The sequence below is a fragment of the Eretmochelys imbricata genome, chromosome 14 (genome assembly GCF_965152235.1).
Source record: "Eretmochelys imbricata isolate rEreImb1 chromosome 14, rEreImb1.hap1, whole genome shotgun sequence".
Classification (NCBI taxonomy): domain Eukaryota; kingdom Metazoa; phylum Chordata; order Testudines; family Cheloniidae; genus Eretmochelys; species Eretmochelys imbricata.
Window position 1 is genome coordinate 48712019 of NC_135585.1, and position 14238 is coordinate 48726256.

A 14238-nucleotide genomic window follows, 5' to 3' on the forward strand; every position below is an offset into this window, starting at 1 on the left:
CAGGAAGTGGGAGGGGGTCAGATGGAGGCGGGTCCAGGTTGTTTGGGGAGGCACAGCCTTCCCTGACCCAGCCCTCCATACAAGTTTTCAACCCCGATGTGGTCCTCGGGCCAAAAAGTTTGCCCACCCCTGGTCTAAGCACTTATCGGACCTCTCTTCAGTGTGGATTGTCTGATGTTTAACAAAGTCTGACCTCTGTATGAAACTTTTTCCACAGTCTAAGCACTTACGGAGTCTCCCTCTTTTGAGGACTGCCTGATAATTAAGAAGCCTTGACCACGGTATGAAAGTTTCTCCATAGTCTGAGCACTTATGGGGTCTCCTGTGTGGATTCTCTGATCTAAAACATGAGCTGAGCTCCTTATAAAACTTTACCCACAGCCTAAGCTCTTAAGGGATCTCTCTTCTCTGTGGATTAGCTGATGTTTAACAAGGTCTGACCTATGTAGGAAACTTTTTCCAGTCTGAGCACTGATGCAGTCTCTCTCCTGTGTGGATCTTCTGAGTGTTATAAGATTCGATCTTTGTGTGAAACTTTTCACATGGTCCAAACACTTATAGGGTCTCTCTCCTGTGTGAATTGCCTAATTTGAAACAAGTTCTGACCTCCATTTAAAAGGTCTTTCACAGGCTAAGCTGTTATGGGGTCACTCCTCTGTGTGAATTCTCTGATGTAAAACAAGGGATGACATCTATTTGAAACATTTTTCCATAGTCTAAGCACTTACGGGGTTCTCTCGTGTGTGTGGATAGCCTGATCTTTAGAAGGGCTAATCTGTTTCTGAAACCTTTCCAAGAGTCTTATGGTCTCCCTCTTGTATGGATTGCTTGATGTTTAACAAGGTGGGACCTATGTATGAAACTTTCCCCACAGTCTAAGCACTTTGGGGGCTCTCTCTGGTGTGGATTGCCTGATGTGTAAGAAGGTTTGACCTCCGTATGAAACTTTTCCCACAGTCCAAGCACTTATGAGGTCTCTCTCCAGTGTGGATTGCCTGATGTTTAACAAGGTCAGACCTCCATATGAAACTTTTTCCACAGATTAAGCACTTATGGGCTCTCTCCCCAGTGTGGATTGCCTGGTGTCTAACAAGGCGGGACCTCTCTATGTAACTTTTTTCACAGATTAAACATTTATGGGGTCTCTCTCCAGTGTGGATTGCCTGATGGTCAAGTACGGTTGACAGCATTATGAAACTTTTTCCACAGTCTAAGCACTTATGGGCTCTCTCCCAGTGTGGATTGCCTGGTGTCTAACAAGGCGGGACCTCTCTATGTAACTTTTTTCACAGATTAAACATTTATGAGGTCTCTCTCCAGTGTGGATTGCCTGATGTTTAACAAGGTGGGACCTCTGTATGAAACTTTTCCCACAGTCTAAGCACTGATGAGGTCTCTCTCCAGTGTGGATTGCCTGATGTTTAACAAGGTGGGACCTCTGTATGAAACTTTTCCCACAGTCTAAGCACTGATGAGGTCTCTCTCCTGTGTGGATTGCCTGATGTCTAACAAGGCAGGATCTCTGTATGAAACTTTTCCCACAGTCTAAGCACTTATGAGGTCTCTCTCCTGTGTGGATTGCCTGATGTTTAAGAAGGTCTGACCTCCGTATAAAACTTTTCCCACAGTCCAAACATTTATGGGATTTCTTTCCTGTGTGGATTAGCTGATGTTTTGCGAGGACTGAACTCTGTATGAAACTTTTTCCACAATCTAAGCATTTATGAGGTCTCTCTCCAGTGTGGACTGCTTGATGTTTAACAAGATCTGACCTCCGTATGAAACTTTTTCCACAGATTAAGCATTTTTGGGCTCTCTCTCCAGTGTGGATTGCCTGATGATCAAGTAGGGTTGATCGCTGTATAAAACTTTTTCCACAATCTAAGCACTTATGAGGTCTCTCTCCAGTGTGGACTGCTTGATGTTTAACAAGGTCTGACCTCCGTATGAAACTTTTCCCACAGTCTAAGCACTTATGAGGTCTCTCTCCAGTGTGGACTGCTTGATGTATAACAAGGTCTGACCTCCGTGTGAAACTTCTCCCACAGTCTAAGCACTTATAGGGTCTCTCTCCTTTGTGGATTGCCTGATGTCTAACAAGGTGTGACCTCCGTATGAAACTTTTTCCACAATCTAAGCACTTATGAGGTCTCTCTCCAGTGTGGACTGCTTGATGTTTAACAAGGTCTGACCTCCGTGTGAAACTTCTCCCACAGTCTAAGCACTTATGGGGTCTCTCTCCGGTGTGGATTGCCTGATGTATAAGAAGGTTTGACCTCCGTATGAAACTTTTCCCACAGTCTAAGCACTTGTGGGGTCTCTTTCCTGTGTGGATTCGATGATGTAAAACAAGTTGTGACCTCCATATGAAACTTTTTCCACAGTTTAAGCACTTATGGGGTCTTCCCACAAAGGTGCCCTGTGATTCCCTGTACCCAGGAATCTCCTGCTGTTGATTCCCCTCCTCGTTTTCACTCACTCTCTCATCACCTGCTGGGACAGAGAGACAATCCAGACAGGAGTCATTTTGCTAGGGAAAAATTAAGAGGAATAGCACCGAGGGAAAACCCAACATAGTAAAGCTGCACAGATGGAGCAATTGGATTCTGCCTCCAAATCCCACCCAAACTTTCACAGAGAAGGAACGTTGGGAAGGAAACACCTGCAAGTAACAGGACACGTGGGAAACAATGTCAGTGATAGCTCCTGACTGCAGCCCTGCCCTGGGTGAGATGAGGAAGGAACTGAGGGAACTTACTGATACCACATTTCTGGGATTCTCAATTTTTTCCTTCATTCCCCAGATGGTTTCTGTGTCAGTCCTCACCTGTGTGGGTGACTCTCGGGATCTCTCTTTCCTCACCGGCCTGGAGATCGGGCACCCACGGCTCTTCCCCTCGTTCCAGTTGGGCGATCAGGTCAGGTTTGGGAAGGGGGAATCCTGTACAGGTGGTCAATTCAGATCAGAGGAGGGTATGGAGGACTGAGAGAGCGTCTGTCAGAAAGGACATTCCGTGGGTGGCACCTGTCCCCGTGCTGTGCTGGGAGAACGTGGAATCCAAAGGGACGGGAACGAGGTCACTGAGCCCCCTCGGGGGAGGCAGATGTCTGGGGAGGTGAGGGGAATTGTGATGCACACCCAGCTCTCGTGTTAAACCCCTGCCTATTTCTAAACCTGCGAAGCCCAGAGCCCTCCACATGACTGGAGCTGTTCCCAAGGAGGAGAGAGAAGAGGGATTCTGTGAGTGACCGAGAAACAACACAGACAGGACAATACAAGAGTTCTTCACCTTGCAAGCTACGGGGCTCTGGTGGGGATGATTTAGTATGTGCCTTAGGTTATGACACCCTGGTCTCATTGGAGTGTGATGAGGGAAGAACCTCAGCGGTGCCAGACACACAAACCCTCCCCGCACCCCGCAGCTTCCAATAACCAAGGAGCCACGAATCCCTTACCCAGCGAGGTCACTGTCTCGTAATTCTCCCGCATGACGTCCCTGTAGAGGGCTCTCTGAGCGGGATCCAGCAGAGCCCCCTGCCCCTGGGTGAAATACACAGCCACCTCCTCGAAGGTCACCAGCATCTGGAACAAGAGTTGCCCACTAAGCATCTGCTGCCCCAGCCACAATCCCACTAGTTACGGGGGAGAAGGGTGAGAGAAGCAGATTCCTCCCCCCACCCTGCTCAGAGCAGCCAGGAGGCTCCAGGGGGTGGGGAGAAGGTGAGAACTTCTTATCCCCACCCTCCAGCAGATGGAGCAGGGCAGGCTCTTCACATTTCCCACATACCTGCCAGCAACAGGCTGAGATGGGAGGCAGAGCTCTGAGCCGGAGCTGGGGACAGGGACAGGAATCCCGACAGCTTCCCTTTGAATTTCACAGCAGCCTCTGGCCAGTGGGTCAGGCTCCAGCACTGGGAGTCTGGTCCATTTTCCCAGCCCTGCCCAGGGGGGCTGTTCCCTGTTTCAGAAATGGGGGAATGTTTCCCCCTTCCCCCCTACCCACCAGTGGGCCTGTTCAGAGAATCAGGCCCAGGTCGATCATGTTCCAGCAAGTTTATCACACCCCATCCCACCCCGGGTGATTAACCCCTCTACGATGCCCCTCCCCCACCACCAAAAGCTCCCTGAAAATCCCCTACCTGAGCTGGCTCCATCACAGCCATTTCCCTGCCCTGTCCCCTGCAAGATGGGACAATCTGGAGCGAAACGTGGACGCGATTCCTCAGCCTGTCGGAGGAGCAGGGAGATTGGGCAGGTTTCATAAGGGGCTGGAGTCCATGTCACTCCCCGATTCCCCCCAGGCTCTCTCCCTGCAGACAGACGCTCTGATTCTATGACTGCCATGCTGGGAACAAACCCAGTTAGTTCATTACCTCCCCGGCCACACCACCAGCCTCACCCTCCCTCCCCCCCTGCTTAGAACTAACCCACCACGTCCCTTCTAAACCTCCCCAGAGCAGCATCTCTGAGCCAAACGCTGGAAAAAGAGCAGAATCAAAGGAGTCACTTCAGGGTACTGCCCCACAGTGTATTGTGACCCCCTCTAGCTCTCCCCCGTCTCCCTAAGTGGTGCGGTGCTCAGCAGAGTGAGCAACTGGCTTTTCCTCTCTCAGCTCCTGCCCTTGTTCCCAGGAGAGCTGACTGCCGCGGGGGTGCAGGGAATGAATCTGGGCAGAGCTGGGAACCTCCCTCCCCACTTCCTGCTCCTGCTGCCCCTTCAAGTCTCTCCACTCTCCCTTTTTGTCTTCTTCCCTCGCCCTGGGAGAACTGGCGGCTGCCCCATTGTCTTGGGTCTCTCCATCATCTGCAGGCTCAGGTTCAGGGGCTGGTATGGTCAAAGTGGTTCCAGCCACTGGAGAAAGTGCCCCTGGGCTGGTCTCAGAGGGGTTGATGAAGCGGGATTGTTCTTAATGTTTTCTCTGAATACTGTGTGTGTGCCTCAGTTTCCCCATGTGTTACACAAGTACCAAGCTGGTGGGATACAGGGGTGTGATCATTGCAGAGACCTCTAGAGGGCAGGCGTGATGGCAGAGTGGCTGCTGGGCATAGAGAATGGCCAAAATTCTCTATCCTGGCAAGTGATGGCCAGAGCTCATCCTCTGCAAGGAGCCAGCCGAAGATGTTGGAGAACAAAGAGAGAGGGGGAGGCCAGGTGACCTGTTTTCCTGGGAAAGAGAGAAAGCATGGGGGAGGGGCAGCTGGGTGTCAGTGAGGATGGGGGGCTGGAAGCGGCTCAGTCTCCTGGTTTGGGACTCAGCGGGGAGAGCCCAGGACTCAAGACTCTGGATTCCCCCCAAGCCAGACGTTGCCGAACGCTCTTGATTTCTGTGCTAACAAGCTCTGTTCTGTGCCGCCTTCCCAGCGACCAATAAACCCTTCTGTTTTCCAAGCTGGCTGAGAGTCACAGTTGACTGCGGAGGTGGGGTGCACGGCCCCTGTGAGGAGCATGTCAGGCTTCTCCTTCGGCTGCCCCTGGGGTTCAGACTGGGGCTATGCGCCCTCCATGGGCTCTGGGGCTGGAGAGGCTGGGGCCACATGCTCAGTGGGGGGGATGTTGGGGGTGCTCAGGGGTTAGGGTCCTGTCCCTACAATGCGAGGAGGGCTCACCCCCCACCAGCTGTACCCATTGTTATCCCCAGCTCCTAGTCCCAGGCAGGGGGCCTGAAACAATCTGTACGGAGGGGGAAGCACTGAGAGCCATTGAACCAAACTGTAAAGCCTGGATAGGATGGAAACCCCTTCAAGCCAGGGGGTGCGGCAGGGCCCCGCTAGCCTAGATCCAGAGCCTGTGCTGCCCCCCCCCCGCCCCGATTGTGCCCCTGGGCCCCGCTCCTTCCCTGGCCCAGGATGGGGCACCCACCCTGCATCCAGTTTGGCCCCGGCCCACCGTCTGCCCCTCCCTATTTGCCCCCCTCACAACTCCCTGAGCTGCAGCCTCCGTCCGCACCAGCCCGGCCGGGGCAGGGAAACAAAGCAGCAAGTGGGGGGAGCGGGGGGTAACGTGATCCTGCCCCCGCCCCGCACACGCCGGGAGCTGCAGCAGCTTTCCTGGGCCCGGGGCAGGGAATCGCAGCCGGCTCCGCGGGGAGCAGCCCGGGGCCAAACCCGCCCCCTGCAGCCCGGGGGTGACGGGGCGGCGGGTCTCTCTTACCTTCCCTCCGAGCGGGGCCCCCGGGGCAGGGCCCGGGCCGGGAAGGGGCCCTGGCCGGGCTGGGGGCTCTGCCCTGGGAGAGGCTCCCGGGGAGCAGCGGGCAGGGCCCGGCTGGAGGTTCCCCTCTCCCGGCTGCAGCCCGGGCTCCGGGCTCCGGGCTCCCAGCACCAGCCGCCGGGGCGCGGGGATCTCGCCGGGAGCCAGAGTCCCCGCAGCGGCTGCGAGTCACTTCCTGCGGCCGGGCCTGAGCCCCGCGATCCTCCCCCCAGAGCCGCCCCCCAGCCGCTCCTGGGTCCTAGCGATCAACCCACCAAAGGATCAGCATCCCTGTGCCCCGCTTCTGTTACACTCACAGGCTCTAAGGTCAGAAGGGCCCCTCATGAGCATCGAGCCCAGGGGTTCTCACGGCCACATTTTTGGTGGCCTCAGAGTGTGGCCAGCTCTGACACTTTTCCCTAAAATATTGAATGAACTTTAGGGGAAACCAGTAAACATGCAGGGAGGTAAGCGGGGAAATGGTCCCATTACTGTGGGGAACTTTCCTGACTTTACCCCCCACTGCTGTGGAATCAAACAGCAGAAGGATCTGAGTCCTCGCTCCCTCTTCCCTCACCCAGAGCCTGCCTCACCTTGAGGGCTCCCCTTCCACTCTCTTGTGTGGTAAAGTCCTTATAACCCCGACAAGGCTGGGCCCAGGCTTCCTGGGGGGCTTGGCCCCCAACCTTGGTGTGACCACGCAGGACACGTGCTGCAGCGTGCCCACTCCAGGGTACTTTCTCTGCTCTGGACGCTTTCCTGACCTCCTCCCTGACCATTGTCTATACTCCAGAACAAATGCAATTTACTAAACAGCAACTAATTAAAAAAATAATCAGGAAACAATGAGAAAGGCGAAAGGAAAACACTTAGCCCCACTCTGTGGGCACGGGGGCAGTTCACAGTCCATCCCTCCCACGTCCCAGGCCTCCTGCCCAGGCCCTGGCTGTGCTGCAGGGATGCCGCAGGTCAGACATGTGCTCTGGCCCCCTCAGGCTCTAGGTGACAGGACCTTTTTCCCGGTGTCCCCGGAAAGGTGCAAATCCAGAGGACAAATAAAAAGCCCCCACACTTGGTAATCTCTGTAACTGATTGGGGGGAGGGGAGCAGGGGGTTGGACTCATGATCTTTGAGCACTTCTGGCTGCTGACCTAGTTCTGTCCCTGCCCTCCCGCTGGGTTCCACGGGACGGAGGCCTTGATCTGGTGTTATACCAATAAAATAAAAACCAACAGGATCTTATTAAAGGGAAAAAGGCAAAATACCACATTTATTGGGAATACAGAAAGAATCATAGTAAGCAGTTAGTTATAGCTATAACATTCCATTCCATTCTCATATTTATTCACACATTCATTCATACAAACACACACCCAGGTTCTGCAAGGTTGTTATCATAGTTACCAGCCTTAGAGTTGCTCATGCCAAGCCACTGGCCAGGTGGCCTGGACATGAGGAGGGAGCAGGGCCTTGTCAGATGCTCATCTGATGCTCCTGGAAGTTGGTTTGCAGAATCAGACCCCAAAGTTCTCACTTTTTAGAGTCTATATTTATAGGAATTTCTTCCTATGCCAGTCTATTGGAATTGCTTCATCATGCTGTTGCTGAATCAATCAGCAGATAGCACATTCCTGACGGCTCCCTGCTGCTAGATGTTATCTTGTTCTTTGGTTCTCCCATTCTTGAGGCTGTTGGGTGGATTCCAGTCTGCCCTCCGGGGGTCCTCTGGTTATTTCCACTTGACGCCTTCTTCAGCCGATGGACATTGGATTCTTAGGCTGGCACCACCCTGATCATTCAGTTATTATCCACACCAAGCATCCATCCACATACATCCTCTATCTCTATTTTAATCACAATTGTTAATACAACAAAAGGGCGGGGAGTCTCTGGGTGCTGTTTCTGTTGTTACAGAGTATTGCTTTGAGTCTCTCTCTCTGTGAATTGCTTTGAGAACAGACTCTGTCTTAGAATGTACTAACGCAATTAGCAGCTTGCAAGTTTCACGCATAGAGGGAGAGAAACAGTACCAAAAACCAAGAGACCTCTTAATTAGTAATACCCTGGAATTTAAACTATGGGGAATCAAACTCATTTGTGATTTTAATACAGAACTTCTTTAATATGATCCAACACTGGAACACCGCCGGGGGGCAGGGGAAATGCCAGTACGATGGGGATGACTTCATCAGCTTCCACGTCCAGCTTTGGGTCTCTTATCCCTGTCTGTGTCCCATCTCCCACCCTCCCGGAGCCATGGCCCGGCTCCCGGCCCCACCTCGAGGGGGTAGAAGGGCACAGAGAGGGATAAGGGGGAGGCAGTGTAGCTCTAAAAATCGCTCCACTGGGCCCAGAGCAATTCCAGCCTCTCCACCTGTGCTTTGCCGGGATAAACCCGTCATGATGGCAGCCGGGATGCTGGGCAGATGCCCATGTTGTGAACTCCTTAACAGGTTACCAGTAGAATTGTAATAGGTGAAAGGGTTACTTTTTACATGCTATTTTCATCCCTAGTCTGGACACCTGCCTTGCAGCTTCTGAGCCCTCAGGCAGAAGCCTCCACAAACCCCCAAAGCTTCCCTGACTATTTGGAATGATTTTAGAGTAGGGGTGTGGTGCCCCGCCCCCGAATCCCATTGAGGTGGGGCCAGAAGCAGGGCCACGGCTTCAGGAGGGGGGCGTCGGGATGCAGACAGGGGTAAGGGGCCTGAGGCTGAATGTGGAAGATGATGAAGTTATCCCCGTCATACTGGCATTTCCCCCACCCCTCGTGGGTGTCCCAGTCCATGGCCTGCACCCCATGGAACCCTGGGGGGCAGGGACAGAACTTGGTCAGCAGCCAGAAGTGCTGAAAGATCACGAGTCTGCCCCACTTCCCCCCCCCATCAGTTTACAGAGATTACCAAGTGGGGGGGGGCTTTTTATTTGTCCTCTGGTTTGCACCTTTCCGGGGACACTGGGAAGAAAAGTCCTGTCACCGAGAGCCTGAGGGCGTGTGGCCACCACCAGAGCACCTGTCTGACCCGCAGCATCCCTGCAGCACAGCCAGGGCCTGGGCTGGAGGCCTGGGACGTGGGAGGGACAGACTGTGAACTGTCCGGGCATCCCAGAGATGCTGTTTGTGCTTCCCCAGAGCCCATAGAGTGGGGCTAAGTGTTTTCCTTTCACCTTTCTCATTGCTTCCTGATTGTTTTAAATTACTTGCTGGTTAGTAAATTGCACTTGTTCTGGGGCATAGACAATGGTCAGGGAAGAGATCAGGGAAGCATCCAGAGTGGAGAAAGTACCCAGAGTGGGTTTGCTCTAACCTGTGTCCTGAGTGGTCATAACCAGGTCAGGGGGCCGAGCCCTTCAGGAAGCCTGGGCCCTGCCTGGTCGGGGTTATAAGGACTTTGCCACACAGGAGAGTGGAAGGGGAGTGTCATAAATATAAAGGGAAGGGTAAACACCTTTAAAATCCCTCCTGGCCAGAGGAAAAACCCTTTCACCTGTAAAGGGTTAAGAAGCTAGGATAACCTCGCTGGCACCTGACCACAATGACCAATGAGGAGACAAGATACTTTCAAAGCTGGAGGGGGGGAGAAACAAAGTTTCTCTCTGTCTGTGTGTTGCTTTTGCCCAGACCAGAGCAGAAATGCAAGTCAGATCTCCTGTAAAGAGTTAATAAGCAATCTAGTTAGATATGCCTTAGATTGTGTTTTGTTTAAATGGCTGATAAAATAAGTTGTGCTGAATGGAACGTATACTCCTGTTTTTGCGTCTTTTTGTAACTTAAGGTTTTGCCTAAAGGGATTCTCTATGTTTTGAATCTGATTACCCTGTAAGGTATTTACCATCCTGATTTTACAGAGGTGATTCTTTTACTTTTTTTCTTCAATTAAAATTCTTCTTTTAAGAACCTGATTGCTTTTTCATTGTTCTTAAGATCCAAGGGTTTGGGTCTGTGGTCACCTATGCAAATTGGTGAGGATTTTTATCAAGCCTTCCCCAGGAAAGGGAGCATAGGGCTTGGAAGGATTGGGGGGAAAGACGTTTCCAAGCGGGCTCTTTCCCGGTTATATATTTGTTAAATGCTTGGTGGTGGCAGCAATAAAGTCCAAGGGCAAAAGGTAAAATAGTTTGTACTTTGGGGAAGTTTTAACCTCAGCTGGTAAAAATAAGCTTAGGGGGTTTTTCATGCAGGTCCCCACATCTGTACCCTAGAGTTCAGAGTGGGGAAGGAACCTTGATAGGAGCCCTCAAGGTGAGGCAGGCTCTGGGTGAAGGGAGTGGGAGCGAGGACTCAGATCCTTCTGCTATTCGATTCCACCCAGGAGGTGTTTAAGTTAGGAAAGTTCCCCACAATAGCGGGACCATTTCCCCACTTACCTCTGCGCATGTTTAGTGGTTTCCCCTAAAGTTCATTCAGTATTTTAGAAAAATGTGTCACCCATTCCCCACACTAGATGGAAGACGGTCCCTCCCTTCTGTCCTCAGTACAACTGCTGAAGCCACTGCCCTTCACCCTGCCCTTATTAGCAGTAAAAATCTGCTGACTGCTATTTACAGGGGTTAAAAAGGGGCAAAGGGGGCAAAATGGAGCAGGGGGGTGGCCAGGGTCTGAGCAGGGGGTGGAAATTGACTGATGGGGGGTCAAGCAGCTGGAGGCAGCATTAGGAGAGGGGCTAAAAGGCAAAATCAGGGCTGGGGGGGTGGAGCAGGAGTTAAGCTTGGGGTGAGGTGCTGGCAGAGGGTGACAGAGGGCAAAACCCGGCACAGACGGGGGCACGGGGAGTAACAGTTACCCCAGTGGGACTGAGACACCAGTGCTTGCAAAAATGGTGGGGGGCAAAGGGGCTTTTTAATTTCCCCTCCCACAGACAGCACCTCTCAGCATGGGCTTCCCAGGGCTGGGTTCTTAAAGGCACAGGCATCCCAATGCCTAGTCAGTGCCGCTCCTCTTGGTCTGATCTAACCCACTGAGGCTACATCTACACGAGAAAGTTCAAAGCGCTGCCGTGGGTGCCAGTGCTCCTGGTAATCCACCTCGACGAGGGGATTAGCTCCGAGCACCGGGAGCCGAGCCTGTCCACACGAGCGCTTTAAAGAGCTCACACTTGCTGCGCTCAGGGGGGTGATTTTCACCCTCCTGAGCCAGCAAGTTAGAGCACTTTAATTTGTCAGTGTAAATAATCCCTGAGACTTAATTCAGTGAAACATTTTACATATATCCCCTCAGAAACAAAGAATCCCTTATCACTGTATCTGATTGCATAGAGTCTCCTCGCAGTTGTCTTGTCTGTTGCTGGGATTCCCTGAATTCCCTGAATTTTTAAATTTAATTTTTTTTCTTCTCAGTTTAGAGCTCACTGAATTTCTGGCCTAGTGTCAAAACTTTTGGAGTCCAGCCACCAATGGGCATTGCATTGTTGCAACTGTTATTTTGCCTCTCAGTCTAGCCCTGAGTGTTTTTCCTCGTGCCACTGTGTACAACTTGATTCTCAAATATTGAATAAAGGCAGTATATTAGCTCATATAATGTCTTTCTCCCTGGAAAAAAATCTATTGTAATGACTGCCATCATGGGTCAGACCAATAGTCCGCCTAATCTAGTATCCTGTCTTGTGAGAGTGATAGTGATGTGCCCCATGAGGGTTAATGTGTATACAGGGCCTTGTACCGTACAGGGCCTTGTACCATCCAGAAACATATGCAGCTGCGATAGGTCCTACTTTGCTAAAAGAGGCCATCTGATGTAGGATTCATACAAGGTTTATGCGCTTGGCAACATTCAGGGCACACCTGGATTGTTGTGCTGGATCTGTGCACACACAGCTCCTTTCAAGGGCATCAACCTTGGAATCTCGCCCAGATGACATGAACCGTGGGAAGCCTCCCAGGACTGGGCTCAAGGCCCGAGAGCAAGGAATGCGGTAGATAGAAACTGGTAAATAAGAATGTTAAACGAAGCCAGTGTATTTCTTTTATCTGTTGGAGAATGTAATGCGCAGGGGGAGAGAAAGAATAAAGGGGAAGGTGAAATGCTGACAGGCAGAAACCCGTTAGCAGACCAGCCGCTTGCTTTCTAAAAGCTCTGTGCTGTCTTGTCATTGAACCGCCACAACTGGCGCCCAACGTGGGGCCCTCAGCACTCACCTCGCCCGGCAAGGGTTTCAGACGCGTCACTCATCCGCTTCGCGGATCCCGGTAAGTATTTTTCGTTGTGGTAGGCATGGGAAGCTCCCTCTCTGCTTTGCAAGTGCAACACCGCAGTGAGCTACAGCATTTGCTGCGTAAGGCTCAGCATGACTGCCCCACTCGAGAACTCACTCTCCTGCTACAGGAGGTGAGTGCCCAATGCCCGTGGTACCCTGAAGCTGGAAGCCTTAAGCTAGCGGACTGGGAGCGGTTGGGCCAGACATTGCACAAAGAGCCTCGGGCGCCTGTGCAGGCTCTACATGCCTGGCATCTCTGCCGCGACGCGATACAGCGTGTCGCCTCGGACAGGCCCTCCCTCGCGAGGCTGGTGCTCTCGCCACGCCCGTCCGCTCCTGCAGCCATCCCCCCTCCTGGCAATGCGACACAGCGTGTCGCCTCGGAAAGGCCCACTCCCGCACCAACAGAGGGGCTGCCGATCCCGCCACCCCGTCCGCTCCTGCAGCCATCCCTCCCCCTGCTTCGCCCCCAGTGCCTCTATTACCACCACCTCCCTGGCCTTCCCCACCAGAGCCGGTGTGTGATCACCCTCCCCCCGTGGGGACCCATGCGGCTTTCGCTGGTGCAACAAATGGTTCACGCAGCGAAGACTCGCTCAGATCTTACAGCAGAGGAGCTGGCTGATCTGGTCTCAGTTTGTCCGGTGACCTGGCAGGATGATGGCCAGAGCAACCAGGTTGCAAACTGGGTCAGTTTGCCCTACTCGGTGGTCAGAGACGTAAAGAAAGCGATTCGCGAGTTCGGCCTCACTAGCACGTATGTAAGTGGTCTCATTGAAGGGCTAGGTACTGGGTACACCCTGATCCCTGAAGATTGGAAGGCACTGTTGCGCATGATGCTGACGCCCAGTCAGTATGTTATTTGGCTTAGTGAGTATTGGAAGATGGCGGAACGCCAAGCCCAGGTATATAGAGAGCAAGGTGTCATTTATGAGCATTTGGCAGAGGAGGGCCTGTTTGCTACTGTTCAAATGCAGTCTCAACTCCCTCAGGCCGTCTTCCCCATTATTCCTACCTGTGCCCAGCATGCTTTCCGGAAGGTCCCGGATTCAGGCAAGCCTACCAAAAGCTTTGCCAGTATCCGTCAAGGTGCATCAGAGTCCTTTACGGATTTTACCAACAGATTGCAGGAGGCTATCCTCCAACAGGTGGATAACCCTGCGGCAGCTCAGGAGATCCTGTTAAAAATGGCGGTTGAAAATGCGAACGAGGATTGCCGCCGTGCTCTCCAGGTGGCACAAGCCGCTGGCATTCTAGAGCTGTCGGACATGCTGCGGGCGTGCCAAAACATCGGCACACAAGCACATAAAGCTGGGGTTATGGCCGCCGCCCTGCGGAAAAGCGGGAAGGAGGGGAAGCGTTGTTACCGCTGTGGTAAGGAGGGTCACTTTCAGCGGGAGTGCCGCTCATCGACAGCGCCTGCCCACCCCTCAAAGAAGTGCCCCAAGTGTTGGAAGGGCTATCACTGGGCTGATCAGTGTCGTAGCGGGTCGGGAAACCGCATGACGGGTTCCCCCCGAACCCAGGGCCAAACAGGGGTGTTTCCCACTCAGACAACTGTTCCTCTGCTTTAAAACCCATAGACTCCATGAAGGCGGCGACTGCCGGAAGTGCAGGGCTTGATTTGATTATGCAGGAGGACGCTGATTTTCAGTTGCCGGGGGAGGTTTGTGCCATACCTACCCAGGTGACGGGACCTCTCCCTGCCGGATTTGTGGGTCTTGTTCTCCCTTGCTCACACGCTGGGAAACAGGGCTTTTTTGTCATCCCAGGGGTCATTGATGGCGATTACAACGGCGTTATTAAGGTTCAGGTGTGGACCCATCTTCCGCAGTCGCTCCCGCATGGACGGTCAA

General features: G+C 52.8%; 1 protein-coding gene across 1 annotated transcript; it reads right to left on the minus strand.

Moving 5' to 3' along the window:
- Positions 1-257: 257 nt before the first annotated feature.
- Positions 258-4386, minus strand: LOC144274394 (uncharacterized). The gene is given in 6 exon segments (XM_077833191.1): positions 258-899; positions 902-1231; positions 1234-2493; positions 2828-2941; positions 3457-3583; positions 4141-4386. Coding segments are annotated over 6 exon segments (2052 nt in total). The 5' UTR covers positions 4264-4386; the 3' UTR covers positions 258-801.
- Positions 4387-14238: the final 9852 nt, after the last annotated feature.